The sequence below is a fragment of the Phycodurus eques genome, chromosome 4 (assembly GCF_024500275.1).
Source record: "Phycodurus eques isolate BA_2022a chromosome 4, UOR_Pequ_1.1, whole genome shotgun sequence".
Lineage (NCBI taxonomy): Eukaryota > Metazoa > Chordata > Actinopteri > Syngnathiformes > Syngnathidae > Phycodurus > Phycodurus eques.
Window position 1 is genome coordinate 19,525,494 of NC_084528.1, and position 19,735 is coordinate 19,545,228.

General features: G+C 40.9%; 1 protein-coding gene across 1 annotated transcript in view; it reads right to left on the minus strand.

Annotated features, from left to right (window-relative positions):
- The window catches only part of ephb6 (eph receptor B6), a 48,663-nt gene extending 29,144 nt beyond the window's left edge, over positions 1 to 19,519 (minus strand). Inside the window, exons 1-2 of the mRNA XM_061674463.1 lie at positions 19,390 to 19,519; positions 7,071 to 7,135 (exon numbers count right to left, since the gene is read on the minus strand). Of these exons, the coding sequence (XP_061530447.1) occupies positions 7,071 to 7,135; positions 19,390 to 19,495 (171 nt within the window). The 5' untranslated portion in view covers positions 19,496 to 19,519. The remainder of the gene's footprint in view (positions 1 to 7,070; positions 7,136 to 19,389) is intronic.
- Between the last annotated feature and the right edge of the window lie 216 nt (positions 19,520 to 19,735).

Genomic DNA, 19,735 nt, shown 5'->3' on the forward strand with positions numbered 1-19,735 from the left:
TAATCAGTAGCCAAGAAATAGGCTCTCATTTTCAAAAAGGTTGGTGAGGACAATATCACTCACTCTCATGTCATATTGCTTAATTGTTGTTTATTTGGTATCGTTTAATCATTAAACAATACCAAATAAACAACAATAATTGGTTAAGAAACAAGAATCGGAAAAAAAAACCACATTATTTTGCAATAACCTTTATGCAAATTACATTTTTAGCCATTTTTTATTCGATTAATCGATGGAATAATCGGTGGAACAAGCGACTCAAAACATATTTCAGAGTGACAACCGTAAATCATTCACTCTCACATTCACACCTATGTACAATTTAGAATCTTTAATGCATGTTTTTAGAAAGAGGGAGGAAGCCGGACTACCCAGCGGAAACCCGCGCAAGCATGGGGGGAACATGCAAACTGCAGGCAGGCAGGCTAGAGCTGAGACTTGAACCGCGAATCTCAGAACTGTGAGGCAGATGTGCTAACCACTATGACCCTCCCTTCTACTAATATTTTTTGGACCCTCCCACTTTACCCCACTGCATTCAACCAATTACCTTCCAAGTTAAAAAAAAAGGAAAAGATTCATCCCTTTTCCCAAATATTGAAATCATGTAGCATTTTGTTCTGAATATGGATTACTGTCCGTTATTTTTATCTCCTTGAAATTATTTTAACCAATGCAATTTTTCTATTGATCATTAGTTACAAATCAAAGTTAAGTCTCCTATGGTTATAAACACAGCTTAGAATGTTGTTCTATTCGTGCAATCCTGGGCTTGTGAACACGAGCGTGACTTTAGTACAAGTGTACATCATAAACATAAGCATAAGCTAACGGTGTCATATTTTGTTGAATTCTAATATAGTCCATGCTGTCATGGGTTTCGAGCGCTTCATTCATGGAGAAAACCCGGCAGCACAAAAGCAGGCCTCCTCTGTGACAATCCGTAGTGACGAGTCAAAATGTAAATGTGAACCCGGGGGTTCAACGTCACCAGTTATCCACTGCGAGCGTGAAAAAGGCTCGTCTAGAAGCTCGTGTAGTCCTAAATCCATTTTCTGTAGTAACACCGGAATTATGCATTAGGCCTCGACATCGTCCCCATTCTCCATGCAACAATTGCATGCAGAATGGGTGTCACGATAGGTTCTAACACCCATTCAGAGGCAGTGCAATGAGTTTTGCGGTTGTCACAAAGATCTGCACCATCGCACAACATTTGGTCCAATTATAATAATAATGAGGCGCACATAAGAAGACTCGGCTGTGCTGTCACAATAAAAGGAGTGTACGGTAATACGCTCTAGATGAGACAAGCGGAAACTAGCGGTAACACATGTACACAGCCGGCCACAACGTCTGGACAATCCTGAGATACTATAAAACAGAAAAAAATTTAAATAAATGAGATTTGCTTCCAAGTTTTTCAAATCATGAACAATTGCTTGTCACTGTAATACCCTGGGATGTGGGCAAGGGGAGCCACAGATGCAGATGCCTTTTCAGTCGTTTACTGAACGCAACATTACAGTGGTGCCTCGTGACTCAAAACACTTGAATCGCAAATCGTCTTTCCTCATTGAAATTAATGGAGATGCCATGGATCTGTTACAGTCTGCCCCACCCAAAAAAAATAAATAAATATGAGAATCTGTTTTTAAATAAGGAAAATAGCATCTATAATATTGTACTTCTTATAAACATAGAGAAATATTTAAATAGAATGTGAAGAATTAAACAGATTGCGCTTCATGATTTAATGCTTCAATTCAATTCATTCTGCTGCTCCTTCTAGTGTGCGGGCCTTGGCCACCGGGGGCAGTATAATACAGTCATACAAGACACAAACGAAGAAGAATAGTTTCCCAACTACTGTGACTCAGTAAACTGCTATAATGTTAGTAGTTTCTTTGCAGAGGATAACAAACATATGCCTATGACTCTTGGGAAATTGTCTGTCTACATGTGTTGCTCTACCGTTTGTGTTCAAATCATATCAGTTGCATAAAGGGTTATAACACCGCAACTATTGATGCTAATTGTTAGCCCGTCAATAGCGTTTCCCATGATGTGTTAGCAATAAGCTAGTGGGGGCCTTCTTAAGGCAAAGTTTAATGATTTCACTTAACATGTAACTCCATCCATCCATTTTCTGTACCGCTTTATCCTCACAAGGGCCGCAGGTGTGCTGGAGCCTATCCCAGCTATGTTCGGGCGAGAGGGGGGTTACACCCTGAACTGGTCGCCAGCCAATCGCAGGGCACGCACGTAACTCTCTTTGTTTTAGTTTGACGGTAAAAATCAACTGGAACTGACAAACTACTTGTAGCCTCGTTTTTGAAGTATATTTCACTATGTGCCAAACTGCTGCTTGTTTTGAAAGTAAGTTGTTCACTGCTTGCAGGTCGAAGAAGGAAAATCGTCAGAGCGACGGTTAATATCTCGAAAAACTTGGTCGGTCGGGTCACTTGTAAGTCAAGGTACCACTGTACCGCTATGGATCAAAAGCAGATTTTTGATACTTGTATTGGACAAAATAGAAGCCTGACCACATGACCGAGTGATGACTTCCAGGTATGAGTAGCAACAGCCGGTTGGCACAACCTGCTTTACCTGTGTGGAACAAAAAGCCACAGCGTTCATTTGTTTTCTGACCCCAGGCCCGTGAGAGGTTTCATGCGGGGCGAGGGGGAAGGGCGCATGATTCTGTGGAAATAGGGACAAATAGGGATGACTCATATTTGTGATTTGATTTGAACTGAAATGCCGGTGAGTCTCGAAATCCCTCCGGTGACAAAGGACATTGGGGGGGGGGGGGGGGGGGGGGGGGCGGGGGGCGTTTAAGACCCCAAACCAGGACACACATGTATACAATACACACATATGTACATTACTAGACATATGAACATGATGGAGCCAAGGTAGACCCTTGTGGAATGATAATGGCATTATAGGAATGCAAGAAGCTTTGACACTTGAAGTCACGGGTCTGGTGTGGAGACTCAGAACAAAAAGGGTAGTTGTGGGGATGTGAAAGGAGGGAAGATTCAAATAAGAAGAACAAGGAAGAGGAAGGGGAGGTGGCCAGGTGGCATGGAGACACAGCAAGGACACAGAATATCCATGTGCCCTGGAGCCTAGGAAAAGATGGTATGTAGAGAGAAAAGTAAGAGTTTTAAACAAGAAAAGACACGCACACACACATAACTAATAATGCCCACTCCCCTCCCCCCACCACCACCACCAAACCCCTTGATCTGTTTCTTTGCTTGTTGCTTCAGGCAAGAAAAGTGCATCTCCATCTCGTAAGCACTTCTCATCATGCACACAAGCACGATGTGTGCTTGCATACGCGCGTGTGCAGGCAGGCACTCACGCACGCACACACACACACACACACACACACACACGCGCACACATACGCGCGCACACACACGCACACACTTGCACCACACGCCAAACAAGACTTTGATGTCATTTTGGAGTACTTTTAGAGGACTGACAATTGAAATCCACTGGCCAGTGCCTGTATTTTTTATTGATACTGCATTCACAAATCCTACATTTGATCAATTTATGTAAAATTATTTTATGTACTGTTTGTATCTGTGACTGACAGGGTGTACAACGACAGGGTGGACATTTTTTGGCTAACTGGTTAAAATTGTATGAGCACAAGGTGGAGCGTCACATAGCAACATGATTTGGTACACAAGCTGAGTTTGAACTGTTTAACAAATATATTTGGAATCTCTGACAAGTTTAAAAAGTAAATGTGTCACTGTGACAGGGTAGACACGTTAATCTTGACAACATCCAACTACTGTACACACTTGATGGTAGCAATTCCAAGGACACATGCAAAATGATCAATATGATAACGAAAAAAATACATACATGATCAAAATGACTCGTTTTATCAAATAACACTAAAACCATGCGAATAGAATTTGGTTAGATATCATTTGAGGACTTTTTACACACACTGTAGTTAGAAGAGCAGTGTATGGGACATGCCAGAATCATCCAATGGGGGGAAAAAAATCATGTAAAATGAAGGAAACATGATTTAAGAGACTTATCATTGTTGTGGTATGTGTGCAAATTTTTGTCCACTTACAATAAGACCTCAGAGTTTCATTATTCTACTACATCTTCATAATGACTCAGTGAATCTGACGAGGACACCAAAGACACTTTTCGTGATATCGACCTCATTATGCAAGTATTATGAGAAGTGTATTGTTATATTAAAATGATTGCATTTGATAATTTTTAAAAAACAACACACTAATTCCACACATGTTCTCTTCTTTTTCATAGTTATTATATTATTATGTAGATTTTTCACACAATATATAAATTATTGTGGCACTGTGATATTATTGATGGAAAATAGTTGATGTGAAATTCTGACCTGTACTTCATTTACTGCAGATCTACTATTACTATAGTAATTACTATAAGCAATATTGTTTTTAAAAGGTGTTTAATTAGCGTTTGTACTGTGTAACAAAAGTCACTCCCCTTATATTGTATACCCAAGTTCCACCATGTACACTAGGAATTTAAATTGAAACCAGACTCAAAGACTAAACTAACCCAGGTAGCGGTTATTTCCTCTTCATGATAGAATAGCGTCCCAAGTGTTCTCAGGACATAAAGCCCTTTTGTAATGAGTTTGCAAACGACACATTGTGGCGAATTTATATGATGTTTAAGTTATTGTTCACTTTTCACTCAACGATGACAATGGATAAAACGTGTATGAGTGTGCGTGTGTGTAATTAGGAGACATATTAGTACTGAGCAACAATCACTCACGGATGAATGAACTTTACTGACCCAGGACTTGACCCCCGGCAGACTCACACAATCAGGCATGCGCGCGCGCACACACACACTCACACAAAGAAACAATGGTACATAAAGAATGGCACACATGGATTAATCACTGCAATCTCATCATGGATGGAGTCACATGGCAAAGCACATGTATGTGGAATGTAAGCCCTGTTCGTGGTCTTAAAGGCGAGTTACGAAATCTTTTTGGTCTTGTGGCGGGTCGCCAACATTCAACACACCTTGAAATTACACAGTTGGGAGATAAACGCAAATAAGTGCAGCCTTACATTTGCAGGCTGTCATCATCTGACTGATCTAAAAGGCCAATTCTGTCATGGAGAGAAAACCCTGACACCATCTGTATAATTTGACCTTTTTTAAATGCTCTTTCCAGGAAAGATGCTTCCAGTTTGCGGTATCTTGTAATCATACAGTGATTTCCAGTATAGGAGATGACACGTGTACATCTAAGGTTATAATCCAGATAGCCATTCATTTTCTGCTGCTTATCCCGTCGATGATCACGGCTGGGCTAGATCCCAGATGGATTTTGGGCAAGAGGCTGGGTACACACTGGACCGAACGCCAGTCAATCGCAGGGCGCATAGAGAACGAAGCATTCACTCTTAGATTCACATCTATGGTGGAGATTTGAGCCTTTCGACAGTGAGGCGCACGAGCTAACTACATGGTGTCGCCTGAGGTTATAATGTGACTGTACATTTAAAGATATGATACAAAGGAGGGCAACCATGCACACGGCCTTAGGTGTCCACACCTTGAACACTCTCTGTGTACAACTAAAATAAATAAATAAATAAATAAATAAATAAATAAATAAACATATATATATATATATATATATATATATATATTATTTTAAAAAATCACTGTAATCGTAAGTCAATCGTTCACTACCAGGGTGTCATATGAGGTGCCGTATCGGCAAAAAATAAATAAAACCTTTACCTCTCAAGCACACAAACAATAAAAAAAACTCTCACACACCTAAAAACATCTTTTATTTCTAACCATGAGTGTTTGTTGTTCTAGTAAAAGGGTTTTTGGTGAATAATATAACTTTTTCATGTATGTGGTTTATGGTTTGTGTGAAAGTTTTTTTTTACTGTGTGTGAGGTGTTTGTGTGTGTGTGTGGGTGGGTGTGCATGCGTGCGTGCGTTCATGCATGTGTGTGAGCTTTGTTGGCGTGTGTGAGCGTTTCAATGTGATTGTGAGGGGTTATTTTGTGCGAGCGAGAGGTTTTCTGGTCTGTGTGAAAGGTTTTTTTGGGTGTGTATGATTTTTTTTTTAGTGTGAGTTAGAGGTTTTTGGTGCTAGTGAGAGGTTGGCAAATGTTTGAGAGGTTTGTTGGTGTTTGTGAGAGGTTTTTTGTGTGTCACTTGTGAGAGTTTTTTGGGTGTGTGTGCATGTGTATGTGAGATTTCTTGGTGAGACTGAAATGTTTTCTGGTGTTTGTGAGTGAGCTAAATGCTTCTTTTTTTTTTTTGCCTACACGGCATCTCATATCATATCAACCTCCCTATTACGACTGTCATTCAACAGTCTTTACTGCTTGTTTTGGCCAGCATGTGCAACCAATCACAGGGCACATATAAACAAGCATTCACAATCATAGAATTTAGAGTCTTCACTCAACCTCACATGCTTTTTTTTTTTTTTTTTTTTTTGTGATGTGGGAGGAAGCCAGAGTTGAGTAAACGCCATGCAGAAAGTCAGGATTCGAACCCTGAACCTCAGAACAGACCATGCTAACCATTAGGTGCTGCCAGTGTAAAAAGCACAGCCTGATAAATGCCAGATTTTGCTGGATTTCTGTGTGAAAGAGGTTCAAAATTTTAGGCAGTGAGTAGGGAGTGCATACAGGCAGTGTTGTACCTGAACAAGTTCAATGAAAGAAAGTTCATGAACTAGTTCATATTTTGTCCAAACGTGAACTGAACTTAGTTCACTTCTGCCCGATAAACATACCGGTAATTGAGAAAGCGATCATTCTGGTGTCAAAGAACAGTTTTCGAACGAAGGTTTATTTTCATTCAAGAGTGCCAGGTTTTATTCGGGATCTCCAGGACAAACCCGTCTGAATACAATATTTACGAGCCTTCATATGTCGGCAGATAAACGTTGTATTTGGCAACTGATTCGTTGATATATAGATGTGTGTAGATATATATATATATAAAGTGTTTGTGTTAGAGTTTCTTACCCCTGTGTCCGGGTAGGTGGTCCAGCCCAGTTCTGATGTAGACTCTGTTGTGTCCAGCAGCATCACTATCACATGAACAAACAGACAAAATCTTTTTAGAAGGCACACCAACAATTTGCCAATATTAAATGCATGCAACTTGTAAACAAAGAGAGCCTGTTGAATAAAAAAAATGGGCGCCATTCGATAGAAAGCAATGCAACATGGACATGTAGCTTTAAAAATTAAACTTGAATTCAGATTTAAAGTGAAATCTTTTTGTGGGGCCTTTGCTAAATAAAAAGTCGGAAGCAGACTATTGATCCATAGAAGAATTCCAGGTTGGAGCACATTGCCCTTTGATTTTCTCCTCCCCACGCTGCGCAATCGCAGAGCTCTCCCAGTGCACGCATGCATATGTCAGCGATAATAAGACATTCTGAATGAGGATACACGCTGGCACAAGGCTCTGGTGTTTGGAAAATTAAACTGATTGACCTGAAAAGAGCGACCTCGATTAAAGATCAAACGTCGGCAACATTAACATGCCGGAAGTGTCGCTGTCAAATTATCAGACAGCTGTTTGGAGATTTTGGGTGATGTTCACTTGGAGTGTGTTTCCACTCGTTGCTACTCAACCAGTTTGAAAAAACAATATGCACTCCAGTGCAGAGTGCTGCATGCCGACACACTGACGGCTTCCCACATAAAAATGAAGCACTGGGCCAAGGTATTAAAAGTGAGGTTGATATGCACTAAAACACAATTTTTCACACATCAGCTGAACGTTTATACAGCAGGAACATGCAACACGAATGTTTACGTACTGTATCTCATCATAAGTGGCATGGTGAGAGAGCTGAAGACACGAGTATACACGGTGAAGTGGAAACAAAAAACACTTCAATGATAATGATGATGCCATCTTTGATGGCATTTTTTTTTTTTTTAAACGCAGACACTCATTAGTCTACACTGTAGAGTTTCCTCACCTTAATTGCACCAAGGCACATATTTTAGATTATATAAATCTCACAGCACATCAAACTAAAATTCCACAGAAAGTATAAATATAAACCTCATAAATTGCCGTCCCACAATAAAGCTAAGTTTTAAACAATTCTTTTTTTCTGCGTTTTTAAAGTCCTACGAAGTGAAAAGAAATGTCTTAAATGTGACACACCACAGAGAAGAGTGTTGTTTACAGCCAAACTTGACTAATTAAAAAAATATTCTCAAGTTTTTAAAATGAGGCTTCTAAATGGTGAAAAATCCAACCTTCATGTCAGCTCTCAAATGCTGTGGGCGTGTCCGCTGAGTGCCCTGAAACCACGCCCTGCTCACCTTTCAACTGTCAATCAAATACCACTGCTCCGACCTGGAGAAATGAATGCTATTTCCCCGAGCGTCTTGCCTACATATAACTACATGTCCCCTCACTCTTCAGCCTTCTTTCAGTGACGTGCGTGTATGACTCATGGCCAACAACGAGGCGCTCTAACGCGGCCATGCCAGCAGAATATCCGAAGGGAAGATGCATTTTCGGGCTGTAGGCGTAGCTTTCTAGCTAACTGCGCATCGCAATTGCGCCGGATAACCACTGATGCAAACGAAGGCACTCAACTTCTTATATATTGGGGGAGGGGTGACTTATGCCGTACTTCCAAGTGGGTCACTGGAAAGAGAAAATGCCCAACAAATCTGGAAAACCAAAAGGTTGAAAAGCAGTATCTTCACATTTGAGTAATATATATTTCTCAGTCTTTGCATTATCTCAGCAACTTTCTTCAAACATGTATAATATATTTAGAAACAAATCTGGGACTTCACTCCACAGGAACTTTAACAGTATACAGCCAAGTCTGAATTAAGAGTCACGCGACTTCAATGTAGTACCACATTGTGCAGCAACACGCAAGGCAACGCTGAGGTCGCTGGATGTAGATGCAGCGTGATAAACAGCAAAGAGAATGGAGAGAAGGTCCCCTACTAAAATGCAGTAATAGTTGTTATTCCCACAGAGTAGAGAAAATATATGCCTTTGAGTATTCCTGCATCGTCTGTATATATGTACTGCTTCTTCATGTGTGTTAAACTAGCAATTGTTTGAATGTTTATAATTACTGAAAAATTGATGCTAATTTTCGTTAGCACTAGGCCAAATGATATGGTTTGGTTGAACATTTTGGTGTTTGAATAGTGTGACAATTAAAACATTTTTTCCCCCCGCTGCATTCAACTGAAGCGAGTTGTGAGTCATTCAGTTCTCTCAGAGTTAAGAGTTATTTTATAACTGTCAAATTTGCACTCTACAAATGTAAGAGGAAAAAAAAGGACAGGCTCTACAACTGACCTTTGAGGAATACCGCAGGATAGGGTGACAGACTCTGACTTTTGGAGGCCAACAACCAGAGAAAAAGATTTGTGCAGCATATAATTCTTTAAAAGGCTATGAAGCCAAAAGACAAAATTATTAGGAATGAAATAAGGAATGAAAGTCGCAAAAAGGAGAAACCACACAAGTTACTGTAAGTCTAATATGATAAATGAAAGTAATGATAAATGAAAAAGGATGGATGCTGCCCATTTGTTTGCTAAATTTGCTTTCACTTTGGATACATCTCTTTTTGTGGTTTAGAAATAAAACAAAATAAATGTTTTCCTTACAAAATCCAGGAATGGAAAAGATTGCTTTGTCACTTTTCGAAGCAGAAACGTACCATTGAGTCAGTACACACATTTTGTTGAGATGGGGTCTACACTTAGGATCTGGCCACAGGAATTTTTCCAGTTCGCTTCAAAAATCCAGTTGGCAGCCGTCCGCTCCAGTCTGGCAGCGTCTGTGCTCGCCTCTGTGGTGTGCGCGCACGCTTAACCAAAGTTTCCTGTGCACGGTGAAACGGCAATGACTTCCCGTTGGAATCTTTTTCTGTTTTTTTTTTTTTTCCCAAAAAGACTATCATTGCATCAAGGGAGGCGCTTATCTCCTGATGGGAGTCAACATATGACGCGTTAAGGGAGGAAGCATCTGCCTCTCTGTTTATGGTGGTCATACAATTTTTATCCCTTCCTCCTCATATTTCATGACACAAGATTATTCACTGGAGAGGAATTTCTCCTCTGTGCATGGAGATATCTTGGCTGCCATCGAACCTAAAGGCCACCTCACCTGTCTGCTCCTTTCTGCCTTCATAACTCACACGTTAGGGCAGACGACAATCCGTAAACCAACAAACAGCAAGAAAGTGCTATCTATCGTTTGTGGATTATCTCAACAACCCCCCCCCCCCCCCACACACACACACACCCTTTGTGGTCTGACTGAGCCATTGAGAGATTTTATTTATTTATTTATTTTAAGGATTACACTTTCAGATGGAGACAGCAAATCTGCCCTACCATTTTATTTGTCCTTGTCCTCCCCCCCTCCCCTCGTCACTAGTGTAAACACATACACAATCCTACTGTGCGTTCACAACGGAAGCCGTGACTTTAAGTAATTCCTACCACAAAACCAAACAGTACCCGTGGAAATCTGGAGTCATCCATCCATCCATCCATCCATCCATCCATCCATCCATCCATTTTCGATAGTGCTTGTCCTCATTAGGTTCACAGGTAAAAGCCTATCCCAGCTGACTTTGGGCAAGAAGCTGGATATGCAGAAGACTAGTCAACAGCCAATCACAGGGCACATGTAGACTAACAACCATTCATGGACAATTTAGAGCATCGGTGTGCAAACTGTGGCCTTTGAGGGCTGCATACAGAAAAACAGCCACATTTTCCCATCAATTCATCGGACATTGTGCTGCTCCTTCTGCTGTGTGTGCCTCGGCCACCGAGGGTCATTATAATACGGACATACAGATAAACGTACATGGACATGGTCACAAGTAAACTGCATTATTAATCATTCTTCACAGAGGATAAAGAATATATCCTCTGTGAGGGAACCATAACTACAATGTAGCGTGTGACCAAAATAAGTTAACACTTTTGATTTAGTATCTGCAGTGAATGTAACGTGGATGTTGTTGGGATGTGAGAGGAAGCTGGAGTGCACAGAGAAAACCCACGCAACCCGGAACCTCAGAACTGAAAGGCTGATGTGCTCACCACAAATCCACTGTGCTGCTGAATCCCCCAAAAAAAACCCAAAATATTTAAAACCATTTTCAGATGTCAACGGTTCCTCAAACAAACACAGTATATAATACGTCGTGCATGAGCCACACACAAACAGATATTCATTAAGCGCTATTCTATTTAGCAGATGCTGCGCACGTGTCACTCCAAATTTAATTAACTTTTGCTCCGGGGCATTAGTTCAGCCAAGCACTAATAATAACAAGTATAGCAATTTAAAAATGAATATTTATGTCTATCTAGTTTCCTGTGGTGGGGGGCCGAGGTACTAACTATGCGAGACAAACGCGTACATGAGCCAGTTGTCGTCAGAGAGCCTCATGCATGTCTTATGGCGTGACATTTGCATGGTGAATAATTCACGGCGACATCCGGACGTAAAGCGTTGAGTGCACACCTTTCAGAGGATTAAGACCTCGCGACATGGACAAAAAGCGGGGGGACATTTGCTGGCAGGGCCACTTGGCTGTAAAAGCCCCTTTATTTAACTCTGTCACACACACAAACACACACACACACACACACACAAACACAGTGCCACAGCATCTCTGTTATTGGCCCATCTGACAGTAGAAACACTCAGCTTTTGTTCCTGACAGCTCCGAGAAGTGCTGAGTCTGCAATCTGGACCTAAGTGCTGCTGCCTTTAAAGCACACTGCTCCACTCATTTCTTCTTTGACCAGCTCCTCCATCACGTCCGTTGTCCCCACTCATCCTTCCATCCAACTGGGAGCACAAATATTCATTACGAAATGTAGAGTTTTCAGGTACCTGCACTTTACTTGAGTATTTATTTTTCTGATGACATTTTACATTTACTCCCTACATTTGAAGATACATATCTTTTCTTTCTACTCCTTACTTTGTCAAAATAGGCTCGTTAATTTTTCTAACCTCTGAGGATGACGAAACAATGTAAAAAAAAAAAGATGTAACTCGACAGAGGTCTTGTCTGTGAACATTCTCATTCATCCAGGTCATTTCATTCTCAGGGCATTGAAACGATCGCAACTGGACTGTTCTGATTTTCTCAGAAGACATCTTCAGTTCATGCAACAAGACTCACAAGGATTTTCACCCAACAACCGGTACACTTCAAACCTGGTTACATCCTGAGACAAAGGCTTGCGCACCCCAAAAACCGCACACCTCATTCCCAGAAAAGCAATCTGGTGTATGCGGTCAAGTGCAATGAGAAATGCACAGATGCATATTTTGGAGAAACCAAGCAACCACTGAACAGGCACATGTCAGAACACAGACCCGCCAAGACTCAGCTGTCTACCCGTACCTCAAAGGGCAACAGCACTCTTGAGGACAAACCTGTGCATATTCTGGAGAGGGAAGACAGATGGTTTGAAAGAGGAGTGAGAGAGGCCATCTCCGTGAAAGTGGAAAGACCATCTCAAAACAGAGATCTACTGTATCTTCCACATATAATGTTATCCTTTTGTCCATTCCAAAGAAAATCAATATTTCTGCTTCCAAAGAATAAAGAAAAGCGCAGCCTGTTTCAACCCTGAGGCAGCTCTACCAGCCGTTTACAACTGAAGGGAATATTAACGAGGGAGTTTCCACCCAATGACTTGTGTTGACAGACAGTGGCCTCTCTGCAAGGCATCTTAACAACTGTCATTTTACATTCCAAAAGAACGATAGTTATACCATTCCGGGTTTGGGGGGTGCTTCGAACTTGGAGTGCAAATTGTTGAGTTTTCACACCAAAAGCCCTGGCAAGTGGGTCCTAACTAACCCTTGTTGCATGAACTGATGTAGCCTGCACGGATGAGAAACGAAACCACTTCTGAGACAAACAGAACACGGCACGGTGGAACGTGAAGTAGGGAGCATTACCGACAAGAGAACTGGAGAAGCAAGATATTCCTAATCCATGACCTCATTTAAGAGAGTTAACTTCATGTTATTGGCTATAAGGATAATATACAGCAAATGGGTCTTGCGCCAGCGTAAAAACCCAAAATTCTCCATCAAAACTCTAACCTGAAAACACATACAGTACATGGACAGTGATACTCAGCTGGTAGGTTGGGACCAAAAAGTGGATTGCGCAGCCATTTTGGATGGGTCACAGACAAGTGGTAAAAAATTACAGGGAGTCCTAATTTACGACAGTACCGACACACGACACTTTGAGGTGAAACAGATGGCATAAGAATACGCCGTATTTACTGCATTGTTGACTGTACTGTTTTTTAAATTAGATTGCTTTATAGTTATGGCCTGGAAGTGCTTTTCAGACAAATATTTCTTGTAATTATGATTTAAATACTGCATTAGCATAGCTTTGCAATGGTGCGTTCCCACTTGTGTTACGCCGTTGCTTGTCCCCCTCCCCATCCTCCTCCCATCCTGCTTCTATTGTGTATTATTTATCTAAAAAGTGACAGCAGGCTCGGACTTGGTGTACATTAAAAACTGACGCCGGAGTGTTGCGATGCTCATGAGAGCATTGCCATCGTGTTTGTCTCTCGCCGTTTCCAAGCGTGGGTGTGAATGCTCCTGTCTGCAGTGCAGCGGTGACCCGCATTAGATCACGGGCGACCTCCTCCGCTTTGCTCACAGCTGAGCGACCCTCTAACTCGTCGCCTCTCATTCCATTTTCTGCATTTGCAGCGACACTCTCGCGCCTGCAAAGTGTCGTGTTTGTTGTCTGCGTCACACCTCCTTTCACGCCACAGGATACTTTTAACACTTTTCAGAATCTGGCAAAGAGTTTGCTTTTATTATTAACAAATGCGCCAGGTTGTAATACAACTTAAGTGGGGAGAGTGTAGTGTATAATGGCTTTTAAATATCCACTTCAGTTACATTTGCTATTCTGTTTTTTTTTTTCAGTTAGTTCTAACTTGACAAATGAAAAACTACAGTCGAAGCCGTCCAGTTTTGCCGCTGATTCGCTACACGCTGCACCCAACAGAGACAGTGCAGCCCAAATAACACATAAGTGGCCAATTCCACACTGTACTGGTAGAAAAATGGCCGAAGTTATGATCAATAAAGTAGCAATTGCAGCGAAAAGCCACTGCATGGAATAAAGTCGCTTGGTGTTTACAGTATTTTGTGGGGGAGGGACGACTCATGCCAGAGGCCTGTTTGCATCATCTGGCTTCGTTTTAGCCCCGCCCCTCAAAAAAATCTAGTCAACTGAGGAAGTGAAAAATAATTTAATGCAATAGCTCAGCAATTCAGTACTAAATTGTTCTCCGTCTTTGCACATTTTCATCACGTTTCTTCAGACATATTTATTGTACAGTGGGACCTGGATAAAACGGACCCCGATATAAATGAAATCAGAAAAAAAAACGGACCGTTGGGACTGAATAATGTGTCCAAAAATAGTTTTCATTTCTCATTTAAACTGCTGTTGACAAAGTCTGTTAATTCCAGAATTGGCCGCTGATGTTTACTGGCGCTGTGGCTCAAAGGAGGCAGAGAATCGGACTGATGGATTTCCAGGTTACAGATATACAAAATGTCACTATTCACTATATACTATATAAATTTTTGCTTGGTGATGTGCCTGGTGGTTTTTTTCGAATGTAAAATATGTGCCTTGGCTCAATAAAGGTTAGAAAATACTGGCAGCCAAACGCACTGACCTCACAGGTTCACTAAATAACAACTGCACGCTGACCTTTCCGTCTAAAATGGCTGCACTTTGAAGCATTTAGTCCTTTGCCCTTGATCCAACGGGCCTTGATCCGCTCCAGATGCTCCACTCCACAGACAGTCGGTCCAGGACGAAGCCTCCACCATACCATCATTACGTGCAACCACAGGCGGCGAGCGATATGCCAAGACGGGGAGATGGCAGCAGGGCCGAACGAAGGGGGGCGGATTAACCTTATTCCAGAAAAAAGCATGGCCGTGTCAGAGGGAGTCATCAAAAATTCTCTTGCGGTTTATCCGACTGGATGCGGCATGCTCAAAAAGATACCGTAAGCCTACAGGCCTGTAAGGGATAAATTAGCCAGCGGTGGCTTTGCACAAGCACCATTCATTTGCAGTCAGGACAGAAGGGTGAGCATCTCCTGCTCTGGAGGGAGTCTGATAAATCACCAATTAACAACACAAAAACATTTCTGCTCAATAGGTATGATCAACACCTCTTTTGTAATTGATTATACATTCTGTAATGATATGTGTAAGGACTGTTCACTTGATGTGGACAGTTTTTACTGTTACTTTTGTTCATTTTGTTTGCATTTTGAATGGGGACAGCACCAAATGGGGACAGCACCAAAATAATCATAGGTGCTCCACTGCGCACTCACATACACTTGCAAGGTTCTTACTGCACTTACATTGTCTTGACAACTGGATTCCATGCAACAAATAACGTATCATTAAAAATAAACTCGTAAAACCTTGCCTTCTTGGCTGAAGATTGTGTAACTTTAAGGCCTTCCAACTGAATAAGCTGGGCTTTAAAAAAATATATTTCTGCTTTCTCTGCAAGCCTCATTCTTAATCAAAGTTGGTGAATCAATTAATTTGAGGACTTCAGACACTGTAGGAGGTTACATTTTTTATATTTCGCACAAGAATGAGCATTAGGTTGAAAAGTTACTAAAACAACCGACCAAAACATGATGACTCTGCATCCTACCCTTCCCGCCAGGCAGCACGCAGTCACCAGGTTCCTTTTTTCTGGCCTGGCGGTAACTGATTATGTCACGCATCGCACGTCCTTTGTTTACTTTTTACACATTTTCTATAACTGGATCCCGAAAAGACGGTTTATCACACCCAATGAAAGGGCAGCGATCTGCCTAATTAACACTTAGATAAAAAGAAAACCTCCTGGAGAAAGTTGGCCCAGATGACCTTGGAGTGAGAATGTCAACAGTCCCCTCTTAAAACGAATGACGTGCTGGATTATTTGGGAAATTTCTTCAGCAGGGCAGCTTGTTGTTTTATTTAAAATAGGGCCTTTTTTGGGAGTCTCATTAAAAATAAAAATAAAAAGACTCAGAAATAATGAACGTAAAACATCTGGTTATGCATCACTGCAGCTTCACTCAAACATGACAGAAAGTGATGGAAGGAGCATCCGGTGTGGCTTTATCCCATCAGTATGAAGTGGTGATAAAAAGTGAACATGCAAACTGAATCACTCTCACACAAAGTAGTATATTCGCAATAGACGCTCCAAAATCTAAACATCCATTCATTTTCTGGAGGGATTTTCATGGAGCCTCTCCCAGCTGACTTTGAGCGAGAGGCGAGGTACACTGGACTCGTTGCCAGCCAATCACAGGACACATATAGACAGACAAGCGTTCACATTCACGCCCATGGGCAATTTTACACCCTAACACTGTACTATGTCATACTGAGATGGTCAAAATATTAGACTTCCTCCCACATTTTAAAAAACATGCATGTTTGAAAACTCTAAGCCATCCATAGGTGTAAATGTGAGTGTGAACTTGTCTCCCCCTCCTCTCAGACGAAGTCAGCTGGGATAGGCTCCAGCACACCCGTGACGCTAATGAGGACAAGCGCTATAGAAATGGACGGCTGGATTGTGCAGCCAACTGTTGTCGTATTTGCGTGCATTAAAGCTACAAAAGAACAGAAGAAATGTCTTGGTGGTTTCGAAGCACAGAAAGCAGTCACGTTGTTGCACACAGAACCTGTGCAGACAAACTCAGACATGCCCGAACAACATGGATTTATATGGATGCCCCTGCTATTGGGTCAAAAGTGTATGATGCAGAGATTTATTTCAATGACACAGAGTCAGTAGGCCAAACACAGAGCTGTGTGGTGGCCTCGCTCCCACTCTTTCATCGTCATCCAGGCCATCTGCTGCCAGCACTGAGCGATGTGCGGCTGGCTACATGCACACATACAAGTTACCTCTATTTTGTGCCATTGCTGACACACACACACACACACAAGCACAGTCAATGATTGAGAGATTTTGTTTTTAAATAGATAGATGGGACTTCTACAAGCAAGTTACAGATTTTCAAAATATTTGTTTTTGTTTGATTTTCGCAATAAAAGGCTCATTGCTTTATTGTTAAAAAATTATATTCACAGAGCTAACATCAGTAGACCTAATAGTGATCCCTGTGGAGGTACATGAGAAGGAATCCCGCTGGGGTCTGCAAATCATTTAAATTGTCGACGTGAAATAAAATAAATAAATAGAGTACAGTTGACCATCACATATTTACGGTTCGGCATCCACGAGTTTACCTATTTGTGTATTTTTTGGGGACTCTTTTTTTTTTTTTTACCTGATCCACTGCTCATTGAGGACGTTTTTTGACATGATCCCTTGTTTAGTCACAGGATTGTTTCGTGTAAATTCTGTACATGGCAGTTATAAGAGAGTGTCAATTATTTATAGAAATTATTCGTGGTCATCCGCGAATAGCGGGGTCCGCTGTACATATTCAATGTGCAAAAATGAAAATAAATTGCAAAAAACAGTGCAGTTAAATTAAATGACATTAAGGTGCAAAGAAAAACCAGGGAGAACAAGGCACAGGTAGTATAATATACAAAATAATTAGAAAATAAAATTACATAGTGACATGAAATGATATATTGCGGATATAATTGGGAAAGTATTGAGGTAAAATCAAGGTGCAGGTAAAGTATATACTATGACAGAATAAGATGTACAAAATTTAATAAAATACTATTCTACATAACATATAAAAATGGGATTCAAATTATTTTTGTTTATTTTTTTAAAGCAATAACAGGCTCGTTGCTAGGTAGTTGCAAATGATATTTAAAAGAGCGACTATCATTGGTCTTGATAGTGATCCCTGTGGAAGACCAGTGGGGTCTGCTAATTATTTAAATTGCTTAGGAAAAATTAAATAAATATATAGAGTAATTATTTAGAAAGGAAAATAATTGAATAGATTAGGAGCAGAGATAAAAATAAATAAATAAATGACAAAACAAGGTGCAGTTATATTAAATTGCCCAAAGGCAAATAAAAGAATAGGTAAGGGGAACAAATCCAAAAAGGGTAAAAACAAGGTCCTGGCAAAGAATAATATGTAAAATAACAAAAAAAGTACATTGGGGACATAAAATAATTGGCTATGTGCAAAGTATGGAGGTAAAATCAAGGTGCAGGTATAGTATACAATATGATAACATCAAATAAAAAAAATTAATAGAATAAGTCATAAAATAGGGATCCAATATTATACATAAGATATAAAGATTAAACACGGGATAAAAACAGGGTGCTGGTTCAGTATGATATAAAAAATGTAAATGAAATAAAACTAAGATACAAATCAGATAAAATGAAGTGAATTACAGTATGAACAGGTGTCTCCCCCACTAAATGTTAACCAAATGAAATAATAAAGTAAGGCATACATAGGTAAAATACTGTATGTAAGGTGCAAAGATGTAAAATAAAATAAGTAACCTGCAGTTAAAGTATAATATAGAAAAATACAAATAAAATACAATGACACAGTCATTTAAATTCAAATGAAATGTTTTAACAGGTGCCTAAAAAAAAAAAGCTTTATTTTATTTCATTTTATTTTATTTGAAGAGCTCGTCAACTTAGCCACAGTGTACGGACCACCTTTAAGGACACAGCACACATTAATAAACAGATACACCCACACACGCACACACAGATGATATCTGAGTCATTAGACTATCACTGAGATCTCTCAAGTCTGCCCACTCTCATATGCCCAGGATAAAGTCTCACATAAAGCATCTCTTGCACATTTTAAGACACACCACATTTGCCTCCATAAAAGCAGGGAGATGGGGGCAGGGGTCTCTGCTTATGAGTGGCAAAGGGTAGGAGGTGGGGGTTAAGGGTGGTCTGGCCTGAGGGAGACAGAGGAGAGTGAGGGAGAAGTGGCTTACGCAACTTATTATTCATTTGTGCCTGCTGCCTTATCTCCATATTCTTTTGTTTGTTGGCGCACGATAGGCCTCGACACACACCTGGCACCACGCGCACCACACACACACAGGAACAAGATGAGAGGGTGTTACTTCTTCCAACAAAGAGTTGACTTCCCATACATTGTTGTCAGAGAGTTCCCACAGAGCCACGAAGAGTAACTTATACCCATCTCCCTTCCTCATATCCCATGACAATTGATCGTTTGTGAAAAATGAAATATTCATGAGCATGGGGAAAAAGTTACTTCTTACCTTCCTCAGCAGAATTGGGCCGGAGAAAGAGACACAGAGACAGAAAGACACTCCACATCTCCACTACAGAGTGACACTGACAGCGGGCCAGGGAGGGAAAGAGCATGAAAGAGTGGGAAAGAGGGAGAGATGTGTGTGCGCGTGTGTGTGTGTGTGTGTGTTGTAGAGAGAGGGAGGGGGTGGGAGGAGTCTGTTTATTCCCTCTATCAGGAGCAGGAGGATGAATGGATGAGAGGAAGGGGGGACAGTAATATTTACAGAGCAAAAGAAGCAATCAAAAAGCCGTCGTCATGGAGACGAGGGAGTTAATACAAAGGAGAGGTGTGAAGTCCCTCAATAAATGTAT